Here is a 24320-nt window from a genome sequence, read left to right as displayed (position 1 = left end):
CTCTGAACTTCGTCATGAGTCAGCAACAAATATTGTGCAACTGTTCAGTCTCATTTTCCAGTAACTCATGTTCGTAGACGGGAAAGTACTGGGTAGGCGTGTACAATCCTCAAAAGCGAAAAATATACCCTTTAATTCCCAGAGTTAATTAGATGTTAGGAAACCTCTCCCATAAGAATGTAATCTGCATTCTTCCATGAAAAATGAAAGAGTTGCATTTATATAATGCCTTTCAAAACCTCAGGACGTCCCAAAGAGCTTCAGAGTCAATTAGGTACTTTCGTAGATAAAGCGCACAGCAAGCTCCCACAAACAGCAATGTGATAATAACCAAATAAACCGTTTTTGGTGCTGTCGATTGAACTGCCTCCAGGCCATTTTTATCGAGGCAGGATTGGGCCCCGCCGGGGAGATGACCGGGCTTGTTAAGAGCCTAATTGAGACCAATTAAATGATGCCTGGAGGTGGGCGCCCAGTGATAAAACATTCTGCAGAGTCCGCAAGAGGCGCGAGGCACCAATTAAGGAGCAGAACCTCAAAGCCCTGTGCAAATTGGCATGGGGCAAATAAGATCAGGGAAATGAATGCTTGCAACAAAGACTGGCGTGGTAGCAGTGGGTTCCAGTTCATGGGGCACTGACACCCAGTAACGGGGAAAGTGGGGGCTGTACCATTGCGACGAACTTCAGTTGAACCATGCTGGGACTCGTGTTTTAGTGAGCCACATAACTAGGGCAGTAGAAAGTGCTTTAAACAAAATACTGGGGGCAAGGGGTCAAATTTGGGAAGATGTCGCAAATCAAAGAGTAGAGACCTGGCAAGAGAGAAAGGTATTAATATGGGGAATGATAAAAAGACCGTGACAGGAAGGGACCGAGTAAAAATCTGAGAGTGAATCAGCAGTTAAGAATAGACATTCCAAGAATAATAAAATGATAAAACTAAAGGGTCTGTATCTGAATGCATGTAGCATTCGAAACAAAACAGACAAACTGACAGCATAACTAGAAATAAATGAGTATGTTCTGATAGCCACTACAGAGAAGTGGCTGCAAGATGACATCGATTGGGTCCTGAATATTGAAGGGTACCTGACATTTCGGAAAAACAGGAAGCTAGGACAATGGAGGGGTGGCTCTGTTAATTAATTATGGTATGAGCACATTAGAGAGGGATGACCTAGGTTCAGGGAACCAGGATATAGAAGCAGTTTGTGTAGAGATGAGAAGTGATAAAAGCAAGAAGTCACTCGTGGGAGTGGTGTACAAGCCCCCGAATAGTGAACTGTAACCACCTGGTTGGACAAAGTATAATGGGAAAAAATAATGGGAGCTTGTCATAAAGGTATGGCGATAATCACGAGGCATTTTAATCTACATATAAAGGAAAAATCAGATCGGCAATGGTAGACGAGGTGAGGAATTCATAGAATGTTTTCGAGATAGTTTCTTAGAACAGCACACTCTGGAGCCAACCAGGGTGCAGGCTACACTGAACCTGGTATTGTGCAAGGAGATAGGACTAATTAATTATACCTCACAGTGAAGACACCCTGAGGGAGCAGCGATCAAAATATGATTAAATTTTGCATTCAGTTTGAGGGAGAGAAGAATTGGATCCAGGACTAGTATTTTCAATGTAAATACAGGCAATTATGAGGGCATGAAAGCAGAGCTAGCTAAAGTGAACTGGCAAATTAGTTTAAGGGATAGGTCAACAGAGTGCAGTGACAGACATTTAAGGTGATATTTCAGAATACACAAAATAGATACATTCCAACGAGAAGTAAAACGTCCAAAGGGAGGACCCACTATCGGTGGTTAACTAAAAAAGTTAAAGACAAACTTACAAAAAAAAGCCTATAATTGCGCAAAGATGAGTGGCAGGTCAGAGGAATGGACAGAATATAAAAAACAGCAAAGATTGTCTCAAGGATTCATAAGGATGCAAAATATTAGAGGACAAGAGAAACCTAGCTATAAATATAAAACGAGATAGTAAGAGTTTCGATCGATATTTTAAAAAGAAAAGAGTTAATAAAGTGAGCGATAGTTCCATAGAAAGTGCGTCTGGGGATATAATAAGGGACAATAAGGAGAAGACAGATGAATTGAACAGGTATTTTGCATCAGTATTCACTATAGAGGATACAAATAACATCCCATAAATATCTGCAAATCAGAAAATGGAAGGGAGGGAAGAACTCAAGAAAATTATAATCACCGGGGGAAATGGTACTGAACAAATTGTTGGAGCTATGGGCTGACAAGTCCCCGGGTCCTGGGAGACTTTATCGGAGGGCCCTAAACAAATGGTTACTGAGATAGATGATGCATTGGTTTTAATTTTCCAAAAATCCCTAGATTCGGGGAAGGTTCCATTAGATTGGAAATAGTAAATATAACTCCTTTATTCAAAAAGGGAGGGAGACAGAAAGCAGGAAACTACAGGGTAGTTAGCTTAACATCTGTCTTAGAGAAAATGGTAGAAGCTATTTAAAAGACGTTATAGCAGGGCACTTAGAAAAAATCAACGTAATCAGTCAGAGTCAACAAGGTTTTCTGAAAGGGAATTCATGTGCAACCGATTTATTGGAGTTCTTTGAAGAAGTAACATGTGATGTGGATAAAGGGGAACCAGTGGATGTACTTTACTTAGATTTCCAGAAGGCATTGAATAAGGTGTCACATGAAAGGTTTTTGCGGAAAATAAAAGCTCATAGTACAGGGGATAATATATTGGCATGGATAGAAGATTGGCGAGCTAACAGCAAACAGAGAGTGGGCATAAATGGGTCATTTTCTGGTTGGCACGAGATGTAATGAGTTGTGTACTGCAGGGATCGGTGCTGGGGTCTCAACTTTTTACAATTTATATAAATAACTTGGATGAAGGGACTGAAGGTATGGTTGCTATATTTGCTGATGACACAAAGATAGGGAGGAAAGCAAGTTCTGAAGAGGACATAAGGAGGCTACAAAGGGATATAGATAGGTTAACTGAGTGGGCAAAGATCTGACAGATGAAGTATAATGTCGGAAAATGTGAAATTGTCCATTTTGCAGGAAGAAAATAAAAGGCATGTTATCTAAATGTTGAGAGATTGCAGAGCTCTGAGATGCAGTTGGATCAGGGTCTTCTAGAGCATGAATCGCAAAAGGGTAGTATGCAGGTTCAGCAAGTAATTAGGAAAGCAATAGAATGTTGTCGTTTATTGCAAGGGAAATTGAAAACAAAAGTAGGGAGGTTATGCTTCATTTATATAAGGCATTGGTGAGACCGCATGTGGAGTATTGTGTACAGTATTGGTCTCCTTATTTAAGGAAGGGTGTAAATGCATTGGAAGCAGTTCAGAGAAGGTTAACTCGACTAATATCTGGAATGGATGGATTGTCTTATGAGGAAAGGTTGGAAAGGCTAGGCTTGTATCTAGTGGAGTTTGGAAGAGTAAGAGGCGACTTGATTGAAACATATATATCCTGAGGAGTCTTGACCGGGTGGATGTGGAAAGGATGTTTCCGTTTGTGGAGAAATCTAGAATTAGGGGTCACTGTTTAAAAATAAGGGGTCTCCCAATTTAAGCCAGGTATGAGGAGAGTTTTTTTCTCTCAGAGGGTCGTGAATCTTCGGAACTCTTTTCCTCAAAATGTGGTGGAAGCAGAGTCTTTACATATTTTTAAGACAGATGTAAATAGATTCTTGATAAGCAAAGGAGTGAAAGATTCTGAGGGTAGGCGGGAATATGGAGTGGAGGTTACAATCAGATCAGCCATGATCCTTTTGAATGGTTCAGCAGGCTTGAGGGGCCAAGTGGCCTACTCCTGCTTTCAATTCGCATGTTCAAAAGCCAACAGTAGTAGAGCAGGTGTGGGAAGGGATGGGGGCTGGAGTGCAGCTCTCCAGACAGGCGTACAGGCCCTCTCTGCCTGCCGTGTGCAGGAGCAGACATATGCCTCCCTGTGGAGGGGTTCCCGCACGCGCCCGCCATCCACCCAGCCCCCACCCCCCGACCTATTCCACAGTGGTGGCTTGGTTGCTGAATGAAGTTTTGAATTAAAGCTTTGAAAAAGTTGGAGAAAGGGCACCTCTATGTTGAAGCGTCCTCTCCCTTACTTACCTTCCTTTGCAGCCTGCTGTTCCTCTCACGCTGGAAGGCCTCTGATTGGCTCTCCAGGCTCGTGAACCCGTCCGCCACCCTTAATTGGATGTAGAACCTGTCTCCATGCCAATGAAGGGGGCGCCTCGTGAAATGAGTGTCTGTGCCTCCCAGGGTCATCCCCCAATCCGGGGCAGGCTCAAGTTCTGGAAACAGTCCCAACTTATGTATCCCGCCCTCCGGGGAGAAATCCGGCCCTCTGTCTCTGCAATAGAGAGCGATTGCGTTCAGTGAACTATTCCATAACTTCCACCATGGGTAGACTCCGACTGTAATGGCTTTGGAATTAAAGTTTTGCTATACAGCATTTTTTGTTTTTACTTCAGCTCATGCATTTCTTCAATCCTTTCTGGCACCACAATAGACAAGTTAGGTGACACGAAGTTACAACGAGATTTTTTGTGACGGGGAAAATAAATACGTTGTGACATATCCTTTTATATTTGGGAATATTTGTGCAACAATTATGGATCACGTACATTTCACCATCTAATTGGTGTCTAATTCTCCATTGATATTAGATGTAAGGTTTACGAGACGGTCGTCTGCTCCTTATTTGTCACGCACTGGCAGCAATTCATGTTTTTTTCTGTAAGTAAAAAGTTACATATTAACGCCACTCAACCTCGAACTCATGAGCAACCGGTCGCTTGCTTCGTACGCTGCTGAAATAGCTTCTCCCTGTAATTACCTTCGTGTGCAAGTTCACTGCGCTTGTCAGTACATTTTCATATTAAACTGAAACACAGGCTAACCAGAACAAATTTAGAATTGCTGTGCTGCATTCTTATACGAACCATTACTCCCGAGTTGAACTATCAGATTTAAAGTATAAACGTATCATCAAAATATCATTTGCTGCTCAAATATGTCAGAAATGAAAGACTCGCTGCGCTGGGTTATGGGAATGAGACATTTTAAACATTTGGGTTGGTTTAAGGAGCACTAAAGGAAGAGAGAAAAGGAACTTGCGTTCATATAACTAATTCGCGACTTCGGTGCATCCCAAAGCACTTTTCAGTCGATTAAGTATATCTGAAATGCCGTCACTGTTTTAATACAGGGAAATTTTCGCAGAACAATATTCCAGACACAACACTTAGGTCAAGGACCAGATAATCTTATTTGATGCTGTTTATTGAGGAATTAATAATTAATCCGAAGAGTGCGGCGGAACAAACTTAAACAGGCTGAGGTCGTGTCAGCTTCTGCAGTGGGTTCTCTCGACAATCGAACGCACCTTTACATCATGTGACATTGAGGGTACAGCGCAGGAACAGGCCATTCAGCCGAACTAGTCTATGGTGGTGTTTATGCTCCACACGAACCTCCTCTCATCCCTCTTCATCCAACTTCATCAGCACCTCCTTCTATTCATTTCTCCCGCATTCCTTGTCTAACGTCCCCATAAATGCATTTAAATTATTCGCCTCAACTCCACGGTTTGGACGCGAGTTCCACATTCTCACCACTCTCTGGGTAAAGAAGTTTCTCCAGAATTGGCTATCGGATTTGTTAGTGACTATCTTATATTTAAGACTCCTAGTTTTTCTTTCCCCGGAAGTTCAAATTTTTTCTCCACCTCTACCCTCTCAACCCCTTTCATTTATTCAAAGACCTCTATCAGATCACCCCTCCGTCTTATCGTTTTTAGAGAAAAGAGCTCCAGTTTGTCCCAATCTTTCCTGATACCTAGAACCTCTCAGTTCTGGTATCGTCCTTGTGATTCTTCTTTGCACCTCCTCCAGTGCCTCTCTCTTTACACATATATATATATATATATTATAATGTGGAGACCCAGAACAGTGCACATAGTTCAAGTGTGATCAAACCAAAGTTCGATACAACTTTTCGATGCCTTGCCTGCTTTTCAATTCTATCCCTCTGGAAATGAATCCCAGTGTTTTGTTTGTTTTTTAAGGCTATTTTTTTAATTCTTGCATGTCTACCCTTAACCATGTGTGTACCTGTACACCTATATCCCTTTGCACCTCTGCCCCATTTAGGCTCTTCTTAGCCCAGGAGTATGCCACCTCCGTAAGATCCGTGACAAAACTGTACATTAAGGATACGGAAGGACTGGGAAAAATGTACAATTGACACTGTGCACGTACTTCTACTGAAATTTCCAGCAATGTAAATAAGTAACTTTAAATCAATATTATTGCCTAATCCATCTACAAAAAGCTGCAGAGATTGTTCCACAGCACAGCCACGTTGTCAATTAGCTTGGTCCTGCCCGCAGAGAGTGGGCCCTTCTTTTCAACAATGGGACCGTTGCTGTTTTTCCTGTGGTTCTGTGTGGTTATACCAGCTGCTGAACAGGCACCATCGTAAGTATGCTATGTAACATGAGTGCTTTACAGCTGCTTCCAAGCGCTCAGTATAAAGAATAACTTTAACATGGATTGTTTTCACCCTTACAAAACATAAGGGTGCCGAACTCCAGTGTATGTCTTCCCGAACAAATAATGGAGAGTGATTGTTCCACTGTGTTAATCGGTAGAGTCTCCGGTAAGACATTAAACTGAGTCTCCCTCTGCCCTCTCAGATGGTTTTTAAAAGTCCCACAGCCACTTTTTGAAGAGCAGTGGCGTTCTCTCCAGTGTCCTGGCATGTATTAATCCCTCAGCTACAATCACTGAAAAAGCAGATGATCTGGCCATTTATCCCTTTGATGTTTGGGGGTTACGGCTGTCTGAAAATTGGCTGCGACCTTTGTTACACAACAGTGACTGCACTTCCAAAGAAATTAATTGGCTGCAAAATGTCTCGGACATTCTGAGGTTATGGAAGATGCTGCAAGTCTTGCCTTCTATCTAGTTTATGGCAGCTGTAAGAGAATTTGAGCATGCCATTCTTTCTAAAAGCTTTTTCATAAAGATCAGGTAATATCACTTTTCTGGATGAAAGTGCATTTTGTGTGAAAGTGTATACGTAAGTGACTGTGAGTGTCTATGTGTGTCTAATTGCTTGTGAGTCATGTAAGTTTATGTGTGAGAATGTGTGTGTGTATTTGAATGTGTACGTATATGTCAGTGTGACTGCGTGTGCATGTTTGTCTGTGTGAGTCTGATTTATGTGTGTATGTGACTGAGTTTATATGTTTGTGAGTGTGTGTGAATATGCACATATATATGTGTGTTAGTGACTGTAAGTGTCTGTGTGAGTCTGATTTATGTGTGTATGTGAATGTGAGTATATGTGTGAACATGTATGTGTGTGTATGCTTGTGTGTATGTGAGTATGAGTGTGTACTGTGTCTGTAGTGAGTATGAGTGTCTGTGTGAGTCTGTTTACATGTGAGTATGTGAGCGTGCATTTACGTCTGTGAGTGTATATGAATGTGTACGTATGTTTGTGCTTCCTTGTGCTTCAGGTGAGAGCAGAATAGTCTCCCAGTGAAATTCCTGAGTGTAAATTGGACAAGATAAACGAGCCACCGGCAGGATTCCACTTGTGTTGAGTCACGGCCTTCAGATGTACATGGAAACCTGATGGAATTGCACAATCGGCGCACTTGAGTTTATGACAGCAAGTTGATCCGATGCAAGCAAGAAGTGCTGAAATATATTATGGTCAACATGGTTGCCATTGTTTACGATTAGCTTTGACAAGCAGTTTGAAAAGTTTGCTAATGTTAATTTATAACCTGCTCCTGAATTTTGGAACTGGCAATGCAACTGATGTATCGATAGCATATAATTGTTGCATAAAATTAAGATGAGGGAGCACCGCCCCTGGTCCATATTTGGCAGAGTCACTATAATGTGGAAATTCAAACTTGTCCAGATTGTTTCTTGGGCGGTGAAAGTGGCCTATAAGCATTGAATATGGTGAGCCGGAAGCACGGATTCATTTCAAGCCGAAAGTGCCTGCCCACCCCCTGCACAATCATTTTTGGGCGCGACCTAGTATTTAAGCCCAGAGATAGTACAAGAAGATCTGATGAAAGGTCATCGACCTGAAACGTTAATTCTATTTTCTCTCCACGGATGCTGCCTGACATGCTGAGTATTTCCAGCATTTTCTACTACCAGAAGGTTCTCCGCGCTTTTTTGAGGACGTTGCGAACAGAGTTGATAAAAGGGAATCGGTGGACGTCGTATACTTGGATTTTCAGAAGGATTTTGATAAAGTCCCCCACAGGAGGTTGGTTAACAAAATTAAAGCACATGGGATAGGAGGTAATATACTGGCACGGATTAAGGAGTGGTTAACAGGCAGAAAACAGAGAGTAGGAATAAACGGGTCATTCTCACGTTGGCAGGCTGTGACTAGTGGGTACCACAAGGATCAGTACTTGGGACCCAGCTGTACACAATATATATCAATGATTTGGATGTGGGGATCAAATGTTATATTTCCAAGTTCACGGATGACACAAAACTAGGTGGGTATTTGTGTTGTGAGGACGATGGAAAGCAGCTTCAAGGGGATTTGGACAGACATAGTGAGTGAGCAAGAACATAGCAGATGGAATATAATGTGGAAAAATGTAAGGTTATCCACTTTGGTAGGAGGAACAGATGTGGAGAGTATTTCTTATATGGTAAGATATTAGAAAGTGTAAATGTACAAAGGGACCTGGGAGCCTCGTCAATAAGTCACTGAAAGCTAACATGAAATATATAGGCTTGGGCTGACACGGAACACAAAAGTCCGAGTGTATCAGGCCTGTGTCCTCAGTACCTTGCTCTATGGCAGCGAGGCCTGGACAACGTATGTCAGCCAAGAGCGACGTCTCAATTCATTCCATCTTCGCGGCCTCCGGAGAATACTTGGCATCAGGTGGCAGGACCGTATCTCCAACACAGAAGTCCTCGATGCGGCCAACATCCCCAGCTTATACACACTACTGAGTCAGCAGCGCTTGAGATGGCTTGGCCATGTGAGCCGCATGGAAGATGGCAGGATCCCCAAAGACACATTGTACAATGAGCTCGCCACTGGTATCAGATCCACCGGCCGTCCATGTCTCCGCTTTAAAGACGTCTGCAAACGCGACATGAAATCCTGTGACATTGATCACAAGTCGTGGGAGTCAGTTGCCAGCGTTCGCCAGAGCTGGCGGGTAGCCATAAAGACGGGGCTAAAGTGTGGTGAGTCAAAGAGACTTAGTAGTTGGCAGGAAAAAAGACAGAGGCGCAAGGAGAGAGCCAACTGTATAACAGCCCCGACAAACAGATTTCTCTGCAGCACCTGTGGAAGAGTCTGTCACTCTGGAATTGGCCTTTATAGCCACTACAGGCGCTGCTTCACAAACCACTGACCACCTCCAGGCGCTTATCCATTGTCTCTCGAGATAAGGATGCCAACGAAGAAGAAGTTAATAATATTGGCGCCACACAAGTGCCAAGCAATGCCCATCTGCAACAAGAGAGAATCAGACTATCTCCCCTTGATATCCAACGGCATTACGATCACTGGATCCCCCACTATCAACATCCTGGGGGTTACCATTGACCAGAAACTGAACTGGAGTAGCCATATAAATAACGTGGCTACAAGAGTATGTCAGAGGCTAGGAATCTTGTGCCGAGTAACTCACCAACTGACTCTCCAAAGCCTGTCCACCATCTACAAGGCACAAATCAGGAGTGTGATGGAATATTCTCCACTTGCCTGGATGGGTGCAGCTCCATCAACGGTCAAGAAGCTCGACAACATCCAGGACAAAGCAGCTCGCTTAATTGGCACCCCATTCACAAAACATTCACTCCCTCCACCTCCAACACAGAGTGGCAGCACTGTGTACCATCTACAAGATGCACTGCAGCCATGCACCAAAACTCTTTCGACAGCATCTTCCAAACCCACAGCCTCTACCACACAGGACCATGGGAACACTACCACCTGCAAGTTACCCTCCAACCACACACCCCCATCCTGACTTGGAACGATATTGCTGTTCCTTCACTGTCGCTGTGTCAAACTCCTGGAACCCATTTCCTGACAGCTCTGTGGGTGAATCTGCACCACATGGACTGCAGCGGTTCAAGAAGGCTTGTCACTACCTTTTCAAGGGCAATTAGGGATGAGCGATAAATGCTGGCCTAGCCAGCAATGCCCACATCCCATGAATGAATAAAAAACAAAGTTTCAGCAAGCAATTTAGAAGACTAATAGTATGTTATCCAATATCAGAAGAGGATTTGAGTACAGGAGTAACGAAGTCTTGCTTCAATTGGTTACACCGCACCTGGAGTACTGTGTGCAGTTTGGTCCCCTTACATTAGGAAGGATATTATTGCCATAGAGGGAGTGCAAAGAAGGCTCACCACATTTGCTCCTGAGATGACAGGACTGTTCTATGAAGAGAGATTGGGGAACCTGGGCCTATATTCTTAGAGTTTTGAAGAAGGATAAGAGATCTCATTGAAAACTACAAAATACTTGAAGGGATAGACAGCGTAGATGCAGGTAAGATGTTTCCCCTGGTTGGGGAGTATCGAACCAGGGGACGTAATTTCAAAATAAGGTGGAATTCACATAGGAACGAGATGAAGCGAAATTTCTTTACTCAGAGGGTTGTGAATCTTTGGAATTCTCTACCCCAGAGGGCTGTGGAAGCTCAGTCATTGAGTATGGTTAAACCGGATATTGACAAATTTCTAAATACCCATGACATAAAAGGATTTAGGGATAGTATGGAAAAAAGGCATTGAAGTTGATGATCAGGCATATCGGGCTGAATGGTGGAGCAGGCTCAATGGTCTGAAAGGCCTACTCTTGCTCCTATCTTCCTATGTTCTGACGTTCCTATGCTTCCAAATACAGTATCTTAGACCACTTTGGTGGCTTCCCGTAGACTTAGTATGCACGGGCAATCTTACCGCGATATTTAGGACATTACTATCAAAGCAGATTTAGTGGAAGTCAAATAAGAAGGCAATGGTAAAAGGGGATAGCATAAAATCTTCAATCGGTACATTTACAATATGGAATAATTGTAAAGCAGTTTTGATTCGGACTCATTGAAATATAACTTTAGAAAAACACTTTTGGAAGCAGGGAAACTCACCCAATACTTAACAAACATTTTAATTGATTTCCGCAGTGAGAATAGAGAGCAAAATGTTCAAGCTGACATCAGATCAGTGATTTTATGTTGATTGCATCTGCGAAGACTCCAACAGCATAGCTTATGGAGGAATAGGGTTTCAGTCATCGCGACTTCCTCATTTGGGTGTGTAACTGCACATGTGCGGACGCCATACGTTGCCGCTTGTTTTACACAGTAATGCCGAGTGCTGACTGTGGCCCTGTCATTACAGCCACAACATCCGGGCCATTCTCCAGCCATAATTATCTGTATATCTGAGAGTTCTTTCAAGGAAGACTTCCATTGATTAATATACGCCTTCACGTTTTGTTTTCCTTAGCTACTTAATTACTGCCCCCAACATAATTCATGTTGGGGTGAAGGAGAGCGTCGCCATTCAGCTGGACGGAGTAGAACATCCGGTCACTGTCATCGTTTATTTATTCGATGTGACAACATTCAAAAAGTATTCAAAAGACATTGTTTTTGAACTAACGGCAGAGAATAATTACCATCAAATTAAAGATATAATTGTAAGTACTGCCACCGTGATTCGTGCCTTACGCTGAAGTGTAAAGAAATCTGCCATTTAGATATTGAGGTGCCACTTTTTATGGAAGTGCACAGTTTACCTGCATTGCAATGTCCGAGTTTGTTACTAAGTCAATTTTACTGAAGGTTATATTTAAACAGCTAGTACACGAGTGCGAAAACAATCAGTGGAAATCGGTTAATTTTGTTGGAAGTCTTGATGACTTAGAGAACCCCTTTCATATTTGTGTTGAAAATCAGTCTAAAGGATTCTTGACGGAGGAAAAATATACATCGGTGTATGGTATGAACAACCTCGAGATATTACTATATTAAAGAAGCTATATAAATGAAAGTTGTTTCTGTAGTTGCATTGGTCAGCATCATCGGTTATATTCTAATTGATTTGGAATATTATTCTTTATATCTGTACCGTCCTCGATGCAAAAAATAACTTGCAGCCATGATAAAAACAAGTTAAGTGATGCCGGTTATGGATGAGATGCCTAAAGTTACCGTTACAAATACTGAAAAGCATAGGCGCGTATTGTACATGCAGTGGGGGCGAATTCCAAATTACTTTCGCAATTCAAAGAAATGGTTTTGGCCCATTAAATAAATGCTTGGTCATTTTTATAATTATTGCCTGACGAATATATTACAGTGACTATCCCCAGTTGGAAGTTAGTGTTAGTATTGGATGCTGTTAACGGCCCTGATTGTGCGGTGAAACTGACAACTGCTGGAGTTCAAACATGTTGAACACAAAAATCCAGAATTTTCTGTCAGTGATTCAATGCTTCACCACAGGGTGTGCTAATGAAGTCCCCAGAAATACTGCAATCAAATAGAAATCAGCGAGCTGACAAAATCATGCCCTTTTAGACTACTAGTCATAGTTCCAGAGTCATTTACGGCGCAGAAGGAGGTCTTTTGCCCCATCGAATCCATGCCGACTCTCCTCAGAGCTATCCAGTCAGTCCCACTCCCCGGCTCGATCCCCATAGTCCTTCAAGTCTATTCCCCTCAAATGGCCATCCAACCTCTCCTTTGGGGGCAGCGAGTTCCAGGTAATTCGCATCCACTGCATAAAAAATGTTCTTCCTCATATTCCCCCTGCATCTTTTGCGGAAACCCTTCAAACCGTGCCCCCTAGTTCTTATACAATTAGTTAACGAGAACAGTTTTTCCTTATTTAACTTATCGAAGCCGGTCATAATCTTGCACACTTGCATTAAATCTCCCCTCAATCTCCTTTGTTCAAAGGAAAACAAACACAGCTTTTCCAACATAACCATGTAACTAAGATACTCCCATCCCTGGAAATATTCTGGCAAATGTCCTCTGCACCTCTTAAGGACCCTCATGTACATCCTAAACTGTGGTGACCAGAACTAGACGCAATATTCCAGTTGGGGCCTACCCAGAGCTTTATAAAGGTCAGCAAATCTTCACTGCGTTTGTACTCAATACCTCTTGCGACAAAAATGAAAAAGTTATACCTTCTTGTCCGAGATGTCACTGGAATTTTAACGGTGTACTTAGTTCATAACTACTGCTGAGCAGCTTCTGTGCCCCTGAAAAATGTAATTTTATATTTATGGAATGTCAAATTTCTCCATTATGATAACAAAAATCACCATTTTTAGTTTTATTTTTAAAAATTTATTATGATATTTCAACTTCTACCTTACCTCCATGTGTATGTTCCAATCACTTATTTACTCTGTGGAAACTTTCATTTCAAAGTGAAAAAACAGTAGTTTTACTTCCTGCTTTGCTGTCTATGCGAATCCCTCAAGATGATTGATTACATACCCTGCTGGCATTAGAATTAGAACATTACAGCGCAGTACAGGCCCTTCGGCCCTCGATGTTGCGCCGACCTGTGAAACCATCTGACCTACACTATTCTATTTTCATCCATATGTCTATCCAATGACCACTTAAATGCCCTTAAAGTTGGTGAGTCTACTACTGCTGCAGGCAGGGCGTTCCACGCCCCTACTACTCCCTGAGTAAAGAAACTACCTCTGACATCTGTCCTATATCTATCACCCCTCAACTTATAGCTATGTCCCCTCGTGTTTGCCATCACCATCCGAGGAAAAAGACTCTCACTATCCACCCTATCTAACCCTCTGATTATCTTATATGTCTCTATTAAGTCACCTCTCCTCCTCCTTCTCTCCAACGAAAACAACCTCAAGTACCTCAGCCTTTCCTCGTAAGACCTTCCCTCCATACCAGGCAACATCCTAGTAAATCTCCTCTGCACCCTTTCCATAGCTTCCACCATCCTTCCTATAATGCGGTGACCAGAACTGCACGCAATACTCCAGGTGTGGTCTCACCAGAGTTTTGTACAGCTGCAGCATGACCTCGTGGCTCCGAAACCCGATCCCCCTACTAATAAAAGCTAAAATACCATATGCCTTCTTAACAGCCCTATTAACCTGGGTAGCAACCTTCAGGGATTTATGCACCTGGACACCAAGATCTCTCTGTTCATCTACACTACCAAGAATCTTCCCATTAGCCCAGTACTCTGCATTCCTGTTACTCCTTCCAAAGTGAATCACCTCGCACTTTTCCGCATTAAACTCCATTTGCCATCTCTCAGCCCAGCTCTGCAGCCTATCTATGTCCCTCTGTACCCTACGACATCCTTCGGCACTATCCACAACTCCACCGACCTTCGTGTCATCCGCAAATTTACTAACCCACCCTTCTACTCCCTCTTCCAGGTCATTTATAAAAATGACAAACAGCAGTGGCCCCAAAACAGATCCTTGCGGTACACCACTAGTAACTAAACTCCAGGATGAACATTTGCCATCAACCAGCACCCTCTGTCTTATTTCAGCTAACCAATTTCTGATCCAAAGCTCTAAATCACCTTCAACCCCATACTTCTGTATTTTCTGCAATAGCCTACCATGGGGAACCTTACCAAATGCCTTACTGAAATCCATATACACCACATCCACTGCTTTACCCTCATCCACCTGTTTGGTCACCTTCTCGAAAAACTCAATAAGGTTTGTGAGGCACGACTTACCCGTCACAAAACCGTGCTGACTATCGCTAATGAACTTATTCTTTTCAAGATGATTATAAATCCTGTCTCTTATAACCTTTTCCAACATTTTACCCACAACCGAAGTAAGGCTCACAGGTCTATAATTACCAGGGCTGTCTCTACTCTCCTTCTTGAACAAGGGGACAACATTTGCTATCCTCCAGGCTTCCGGCACTATTCCTGTCGACAATGACGACATAAAGATCAAGGACAAAGGCTCTGCAATCTCCTCCCTAGCTTCCCTGAGAATCCTAGGATATATCCCATCTGGCCCTGGGGACTTAACTATTTTCACACTTTCCAAAATTGATAACACCTCCTCCTTGTGAACCTCAATCCCATCTAGCCTAGTAGCCTGAATCTCAATATTCTCCTCGACAACATTTTCTTTCTCTACTGCAAACACTGACGCAAAATATTCATTTAACACTTCCCCTATCTCCTCTGATTCCACACACAACTTCCCACTACTATCCTTGATTGGCCCTAATCTAACTCTAGTCATTCTTTTATTCCTGATATACCTATAGAAAGCCTCAGGGTTCTCCCTGATCCTATCCGCCAATGACTTCTCGTGTCCTCTCCTTGCTCTTCTTAGCTCTCCCTTTAGATCCTTCAGAGCTGGCTTGTAACTCTCAAGCGCCCTAACTGAGCCTTCACGTCTCATCCTAACATAAGCCTTCTTCTTACTCTTGACAAGCGCTTCAACTTCTTTGGTAAACCATGGCTCCCTCGCTCGACAACTTCCTCCCTGCCTCACAGGTACATACTTATCAAGGACACGCAGTAGCTGCTCCTTGAATAAGCTCCACATTTCGATTGTTCCCATCCCCTGCAGTTTCCTTCCCCATCCTACGCATCCTAAATCTTGCCTAATCGCATCATAATTTCCTTTCCCCCAGCTATAATTCTTGCCCTGCGGTATATACCTGTCCCTGGCCATCGCTAAGGTAAACCTAACCGAATTGTGATCACTATCACCAAAGTGCTCACCGACATCTAAATCTAACACCTGGCCGGGTTCATTACCCAGTACCAAATCCAATGTGGCATCGCCCCTGGTTGGCCTGTCCACAAACCCTCCTGCACACACTGGGCAAAAACTGAGCCATCTAAAGTACTCGAACTATAGCATTTCCAGTCGATATTTGGAACGTTAAAGTCCCCCATAACAACTACCCTGTTACTCTCGCCCCTGTCGAGAATCATCTTCGCTATCCTTTCCTCTACATCTCTGGAACTATTTGGAGGTATATAAGAGACTCCCAACAGGGTGACCTCACCTCTCCTGTTTCTAACCTCGGCCCATACTACCTCAGCAGACGAGTCCTCAAACGTCCTTTCTGTCGCTGTAATACTCTCCTTGATTAACAATGCCACCCCCCCACTCCCCCCCCCCCCCACTCTTTTACCATCTTGTCTGTACTTACTGAAACATCTAAATCCCGGAACCATTCCTGCCCCTGCTCTACCCATGTCTCCGAAATGGCCACTACATCGAGATCCCAGGTACCAACCCATGCTGCAAGCTCACCCACCTTATTCCAATGGCATTACTGTTGCTGGATGCCTGGAGATCCCCTTCACTTGGTGCCAGATTCAAACTGACATCGGGAAAGGAGAAATCCCTGCCACAGAGATTGGTGGGTTTTTTTTGAGGGACATATTTCTTCAACATCAACGACAAGCACCATCACTTCACAACTGAGGTGAAATCTGGGCCAGTGAAAAGAAACAAAGCAACATAGGCTTGGGTTTCAAAAGCATTGGAAACCCTCTTGTTATACAGTTTACAGTCAAATATGCCCGTGAAATTGTGACATGGAACCCACCATATGTCACCAAAAAAACGCAGAAAACAAATTATTGGTTACATGAACAATATGTTGATAGTCTCCAACATTATTCTTGCTGTCCATTATCCATGGCAATCTCACATCAGAACTAAACCATCGTGTGACTCAGTGTAAGATATCAGCTAATTAACCAGTTATAGCACTGCTAATCTCCATGGTATCAAACCCACAGGCTCTCGCTGACAGTATCAAGCAAGCTAATATTTGGTTACGTAAAGATAAATACATTTCTCTTGCTGCCGAATGCTCTCAGCTGTTTCCGAAAAGGAAATTAGTTCCCATCCTGCTCTCGTCAAAAAAGGGTTATATATTCATTCAGACGGACAAACCGATATACACCCCAAATGAAGATGGTGAGTACTGCTGGTATGCACACTTTTCAACATTTACAATAACATGTAAGAGCAAAATAGTGAGTGAAGTGTTCATGATGAATGCGTTGGCACAGGCTACATTCTGCCTGTTCAATTATGAAAGCTTTGCAATGATTGGACTAGAGAAAGGACATTGGTCTAAATATGTCTTGGATGGTAATGCTAAATGACGATTATGGTAGTAGCCATCAGTTCCGCACCTTGTCTGATATTCAAACTTATTGCCTTCAAAGGAACTCGTGAAAAAGTCTGTGTCAACAATGTCAGGCTCTTCTTGCCAAGAATATCTGCTTGGGGAACACAGGTGGCAATTACAACAAAACATAAAAATCTACTTTCGTTAAATTAATTACAACTAATCCTGTTGTCACAGCAAACACATTTCCAGAGTCGGACTTCAAATGAACTTAAACAGGGTCAAAGCGCTCTTTTGGTAAGATTGGGTGGACAAAAAATTGGAAGAGATGTAAAACAACTTTCCGAATCATTTCTGCCTCTTTTTCACTTTGGCACAGCCACGATCTGACCCATTTACTCGAAGGTTGTATAACATCTATCATGGTACTATTATGGTGTGTTATGGCAACTTGCCAAGGCTCCTTTGACTGCACCTTCCAAACCCATGAAAAAGGCAGCAGACGCATGCGAACACCACCACGTGCAAGTTCTCCTTCAAGCCACACAACATCCTGACTTGGAACTAAATCACTATTCCTTCACTGTCGCTGGATCAAAAGTCCAGAACTCCCTTCCTAACAGTACTGTAGCTGTACCTACACCAGATGTACTGCAGCAGATCAAGAAGTGACGCAACACCATCTTCTCAAGGGCATTGGGATTGGACAACAAATGCTGGTCTTGCCAGCAACGCCACATCCCATGAATAATTAAATGCCCAGTGCAGCCAATTCTCTTATGGTATATTGAAGTGAAAAAGCTCACATGGAGTCACGGCTATCTAAGACACAACTGGGGTTAATTTGGGAGAGCTGCCCCAGAGACTAATCATGCAACAGCCTGACATAATCATGGTCACCGAATCGTATCTTACAGCCAATGACTCAGACTCTTCCATCACCAACCCCGGGTATGTCCTGTCCCACCAGCAGAGCAGACCCACTAGAGGTGACACCAGAGTGGTATACAGTTGAAGGGAGTGACCCAGGGAGTCCTCGGCATTGACTATGAATTGTCATGGCATCAGGTCAAACATGGGCACAGAAACCTCCTGCTGATTACCACCTACTGACACCCCCTTTCAGCTGCAGAATCAGTATTCCTCCATGTTGAATGCTACTTGGAAGAAGCAACAACGGTAGTAAAGGCTGAGTCCTGAAGAACGTATCTGCCAGATGAAAAACCCGGCTGGACCTCACTCACACCAATCTACCTCTCGCAGATGCATCTGTCCATGGCAGTATTGGCAAGAGTGACCACCGAAGTCCTTGTGGCGACAAAGTACCATCTTCACCCTAAGTATACCATGCAGCATGTCGTGTGGCATTACCATCGTGCCAAACGTGATAGACTTCCAGCATACCTAAAAGCTCAAAACTATCAATAATGAGGCACTGTGGGCCATCAGCAGCACCAGAATTGTATTAAACCACAATCTGTAACCTCATGACCCAGCATATCTCTCACTCTACCATTACCACCAAGCCAGGGAAACAACCTTGGCTCAATGAGAAGTACAGAACAGCATGACAGAAGCAGCATCAGCAATAAACAATCAGCAAACCATGGTGCACTGCAACCAATTAAAGAACATAGAATATATAACATAGAACAGTACAGCACAGTACAGGCCCTTCGGCCCACGATGTTGTGCCGAACCTTTAACCGACTCTAAGATCAAACTACCTACATACCCTTCATTCTACTATCATCCATGTACCTATCCAAGAGTCGCATAATGTCCCTAATGTATCTGCTTCGACTACCACGGCAGGCAGTGCATTCCACGCACCCACCACTCTCTGTGTAAAGAACCTACCTCTGACATCTCCCCGAAACCTTACTCCAATCACCTTAAAATTATACCCCTTGGTGATATCCCTTTCCACCCTCGGAAAAAGTCTCTGGCTATCCACTCTATCTATGCCTCTCATCATCTTGTACCCCTCTATCAAGTCACCTCTCATCCTTCTTCGCTCCAATGAGAAAAGCCCTATCTCTCTCAACCTTTCTTCGTTAGACATGCCCTCAAGTCCAGGCAGCATCCTGGTAAATCTCCTCTGCACCCTCTCTAAAGCTCCCACATCCTTCCTATAATGAGGCGACCAGAACTGAACACAATATTCCAAGTGTGGTCGAACCAGGGCCTTATTGAGCTGCAGCATAACCTCGCGGCTCTTAAACTCAATCACCCTGTTAATGAAAGCCAACACACCATACGCCTTCTTAACAACCCTATCAACTTGGGTGGCAACTTTGAGCGATCTATGGACATGGACCCCAAGATCCCTCTGTTCCTCCACACTACCAAGAATCCTGTCTTTAAGCCTGTATTCAGCATTCAAATTCGACCTTCCAAAATGAATCACTTCACACTTTTCCAGGTTGAACTCCATCTGCCACTTCCCAGCCCAGCTCTGCATCCTGTCAATGTCCTGTTGCAACCTACAACAGCCTTCCACACTATCCACAACTCCAGCAATCTTCGTGTCATCGACAAACTTGCTAACCCAGCCTTCCACTTCCTCATCCAAGTCATCTATATACATCACAAAGAGCAGAGGTCCCAGAACAGATCCCTGCGGAACACCACTGGTCACTGAGCTCCATGCTGAATACTTTCCATCTACTACCACCCTCTGTCTTCTATGGGACAGCCAATTCTGTATCCAGACAGCCAACTTTCCCTGTATCCCATGCTTCCTTACTTTCTGAATGAGCCTGCCATGGGGAACCTTATCAAACGCCTTGCAAAAATCCATATACACCAAATCCACTGTTCGTCCTTCATCAATGTGTTTTGTCACATCTTCAAAGAATTCAATAAGGCTTGTGAGACATGACCTGCCCCTCACAAAGCCATGCTGACTGTCTCTAATCAAACTGTGCTTTTCCAAATAATCATAAATCCTATCTCTCAGAATCCTCTCCAATAATTAGCCCACTACCAACGTAAGACTGACTGGTCTATAGTTCCCAGGGTTATCCCTATTCCCTTTCTTGAACAAGGGAATAACATTTGCCACCCTCCAATCATCTGGTACTACTCCAGTGGACAGTGAGGACGCTAAGATCATCGCCAAAGGCGCGGCAATCTCTTCCCTCGCTTCCCGTAATATCCTTGGGTATATCCCGTCTGGCCCTGGGGACTTATCTGTCCTCATGTCTTTCAAAATTTCCAGCACATCCTCCCTCTTAACATCAACCTGTTCGAGCATATCAGCCTGTTTCACGCTGTCCTCACAAACGACCAGGTCCCTCTCACTAGTGAATACTGAAGCAAAGTATTCATTTAGGACCTCCCCTACCTCCTCCGACTCCAGGCACAAGTTCCCTCCACTATCCCTGATCGGCCATACCCTCACTCTGGCCATCTATGTGTTCCTCACATAAGTGTAGAACGCCTTGGGATTTTCCTTAATCCTACCCGCCAAGACTTTTTCATGTCCCCTTCTAGCTCTCCTAAGTCCATTCTTCAGTTCCTTCCTGGCTACCTTGTAACCCTCTAGAGCCCTGTCTGATCCTTGCTTCCTCAACCTTAAGTGAGCTTCCTTCTTCCTCTTGACTAGCTGTTCCACATCTCTTGTCATCCAAGGTTCCTTCACCCTACCATCCCTTCCTTGCCTCATCGGGACAAACCTACCCAGCAGTCGCAGCAGGTGCTCCCTAAACAACCTCCACATTTCTGTCGTGCATTTCCCTGAGAACATCTGTTCCCAATTTATGCTCCCCAGTTCCTGCCTAATAGCATTGTAATTCCCCCTCCCCCAATTAAATATTTTTCCATCCCGTCTGCTCCTGTCCTTCTCCATGACTATAGTAAAGGTCAGGGAGTTGTGATCACTATCGCTGAAATGCTCTCCCACCAAGAGATCTGCCACCTGGCCTGGTTCGTTGCCAAGCACCAAGTCCAACATAGCCTCCCCTCTAGTCGGCCTATCTACATATTGAGTCAGGAAACCTTCCTGGACACACCTGACAAAAACTGCTCCATCCAAACTATTTGCACTAAGGAGGTTCCAATCAATATTAGGGAAGTTGAAGTCACCCATGACAACAACCCTGTTACTTCTGCACCTTTCCAAAATCTGCCTCCTAATCTGTTCCTCCGTATCTCTGTTGCTATTGGAGGGTCTATAGAAAACTCCCAATAAAGTGACTGCTCCTTTCCTGTTTCTGACTTCCACCCATAATGACTCAGTAGACAAACCCTCCTCGACGACCTCCCTTTCTGCAGCTGTGATACTATCCGTGATTAGCAATGCCACTCCCCACCTCTTTTACCTCCCTCCCTATTCCTTTTGAAAGATCTAAACCCCGGAACATCCACCATCCATTCCTGCCCCTGTGATATCCAAGTCTCTGTAATGGCCATAACATCGTAGCTCCAAGTACTGATCCATGCTCTAAGTTCATCACCCTTATTCCTGACACGTCTTGCGTTAAAATAGACACACTTCAACCCATCATACTGGCTGCAACTTTGCCCTGTCAACTGTCATTAGACAGCTACCCCATCCACTGATCCGTAGCTCCGGTTCCCGTCCCCCTGCCAAACTAGTTTAAACCCTCCCGAAGAGCTCTAGCAAACCTCCCGCCCAGGATATTGGTGCCCCTCCAGTTCAGATGCAACCCGTCCTTCTTGTACAGGTCCCACCTTCCCCAGAAGGAATCCCAGTGATCCACATATCTGAAGCCCTCCCTCCTACACAAGCTCTGTAGCCACTCGTGTTCAGCTGCACTCGCTCCCTTTTTCTCGCCTCACTAGCACGTGGCAACAGTATCAATCCTGAGATTACTATTCTGCTCGTCCTGCCTTTTAGCTTCCAACCTAACTCCCTATATTCGCTTTTCAGGTCCTCATCCCTTTTCCTAGCTATGTCATTGGTACCGATGTGTACCACGACTTCTGGCTGCTCCCCCGCCCCTTTAAGAATCCTGTCGACTCGATCCGAGACATCCCTGACCCTGGCAGCCAGGAGGCAACATACCATCCGGGAGTCTCGTTCGCGACCACAGAATCTCCTGTCTGTTCCTCTCACCATTGAATCTCCTATCACTATCGCTTTCCTATTCTCCCCCCTTCCCTTCTGAGCCACAGAGACGGTGGAAAGTAATATCATGCTGAGTGTAAAATGGGCTGCCCATTCAATGTCGCTGCAATTGTGTTCTTTCCCAAGACGAATTTACACCCCAATTAAAAAGCAAAATACTGCTGATGCTGGAAATCTGAAGTAACAACAGAAAATGCTGGAAATGCTCAGCAGCTCTGGCAGCATCTGTGGGTAGAGGAAGAGAGTTGATGTTTCAGGTCTGTGACCTTTCATCAAAACCCAGCATTTTCATTTTTTGTTGCAACCCAATTAATCTGAAATCGATGAGGAAAACTGTACATGGGCACGGCCACAAATTAGACAGCGTCTTATTTATGACCTATATGCTCCTCCCAATATTCAGTCACGTTGACTTCGCTCGAATGGAAAATGGCCTGTGTGGTATATCTGGCATCAAAAGCAAATGCGCTTGTTTTGCAACCCCGCCCTTGTCCAATTTTACACCCAACTGCAATGTTGTAGTGTTTTGAAATTGCAATTACATTGTGCATCATGTGCTCCAGAGGCTGCTGTAGAACTCACATGCCAGCAATGGGAAAGTGAAACTAAAATAGAATAAAGAAGACACTATTCGGTTCAACAGCCTGCTGGCTTTGTCTCACTGTCTTTGTCTCATATCTTATACTAAACTTCACCCCAGTCCCAAAAGACATCGCAATGACCACAGAGGTAAAACAAAACGATGATGAAAAAGCGGAAACATTGCTTTCAGGTATGGAATTTTTGGAAGGTTTTTGTTGACTTTTACAGACATCATTTTAACTTGCAGACTGTGTTACAGTGACACACAGGAAGGTTGAACAGTGTATACACACGCACTGATCTCTCCAAAATAACACCCCTATCAAATATATATATAATCTCAAATAACTGCAGAGAAGCTTTCTCTGAAAGGAACTCAATCCCGGATCCTTTATCACGATGTTGCTGATCAATATGGCGCTGTCTATGCCCAATCTACCACCTTTTGATGTACAATCAGGACCATCAGCTATATCCCCACGTTGGCAAATGTGGCTGCAACATTCCGAAGGTGCGATGGTAATCCTGAGAGACACCACGCCAATGAGGTAGAAATTCATCTTAGGCTCTAAAGGGGGCGTTTAAACGGTTGGCCCTCCTTGCTGCTAAGTTCTATTGAAGGCAATGTAATTGAATATCCAGCGGAAATTGGCTTCAATACCGCCGATTTCTGTTCCCGCCGGAGACGTATTTCTGCATTTGTGAAGTGTCAGGGCGTCCCACAGCCAGACAACTTATAAAGCTCATAGTGACTGAAAAAGCTTAATTTCATTTAATTAAACCATGCTTCTTACAAATGTAACAAATGTTATGGCTGATTCAAATACACTGATGAGTCCATTTGTTTTCGGTTACTGTGTAGTGCGTTACAGGATCTTTACTCTGGATCACTATATGAGACCAGTGAGCGAGAACATTAGGATAACCATATACGTGAGTACATCGGGAATTATCTGGCAGTGATCAAATGCATCTTTCCATCAATTTCGTTTCCACAGCATGGCACAAGTCCATTGGCTTCAATTTCCAATGTACTACTTGGGGAACTATATCAGCTGTGCCTTTCTATTTCATTGGTAATCTGTGATGTGCAACAGAAGTCAAAATCTATAGTGATAAGCAATTTTGAATTCTGTCCCTTTAGCCGGTCTTCCGCCAAAGTTACCGTGAAGTATCAGGAGAATTCTACCGAAATTCATATGTAACTTACATGTAATCGAATATAAAATCGTGTATAGATGTTGCCAAATATGCGTAGAATCGATTAATGCAATCCCACTAATTCAAAATTCGAATGCATTCAATTCTCCTACTAGAATTCCAGAAATGTGCAGTTTCCCAGCTTGCTGATGAATTCCGGAAAAGTATTCACCCGGCCATTTAAGATCCCGGATATCGCAGAGTAAGTCATTAAATTATTTTGGCAATGAACCTTTACTCCTATAAATGTATGTACATATTGA

The 24320-nt window shown here is 43.7% G+C and overlaps 1 protein-coding gene across 1 annotated transcript in view; it reads left to right on the top strand.

Moving 5' to 3' along the window:
• Nucleotides 1–6354: 6354 nt before the first annotated feature.
• The window catches only part of LOC137346236 (complement C4-like), an 83257-nt gene continuing 65291 nt past the window's right edge, over nucleotides 6355–24320 (top strand). The window contains exons 1-5 of the mRNA XM_068009668.1: nucleotides 6355–6489; nucleotides 11542–11734; nucleotides 16843–17023; nucleotides 23720–23790; nucleotides 24174–24259. Of these exons, the coding sequence (XP_067865769.1) occupies nucleotides 6425–6489; nucleotides 11542–11734; nucleotides 16843–17023; nucleotides 23720–23790; nucleotides 24174–24259 (596 nt within the window). The 5' untranslated portion in view covers nucleotides 6355–6424. The remainder of the gene's footprint in view (nucleotides 6490–11541; nucleotides 11735–16842; nucleotides 17024–23719; nucleotides 23791–24173; nucleotides 24260–24320) is intronic.

This window comes from Heterodontus francisci, chromosome 29 (assembly GCF_036365525.1).
Source record: "Heterodontus francisci isolate sHetFra1 chromosome 29, sHetFra1.hap1, whole genome shotgun sequence".
In the NCBI taxonomy this organism is placed as follows: domain Eukaryota; kingdom Metazoa; phylum Chordata; class Chondrichthyes; order Heterodontiformes; family Heterodontidae; genus Heterodontus; species Heterodontus francisci.
Note: the sequence above shows the minus strand (reverse complement) of the source record. Positions and strands in the feature narration are given on the sequence as shown.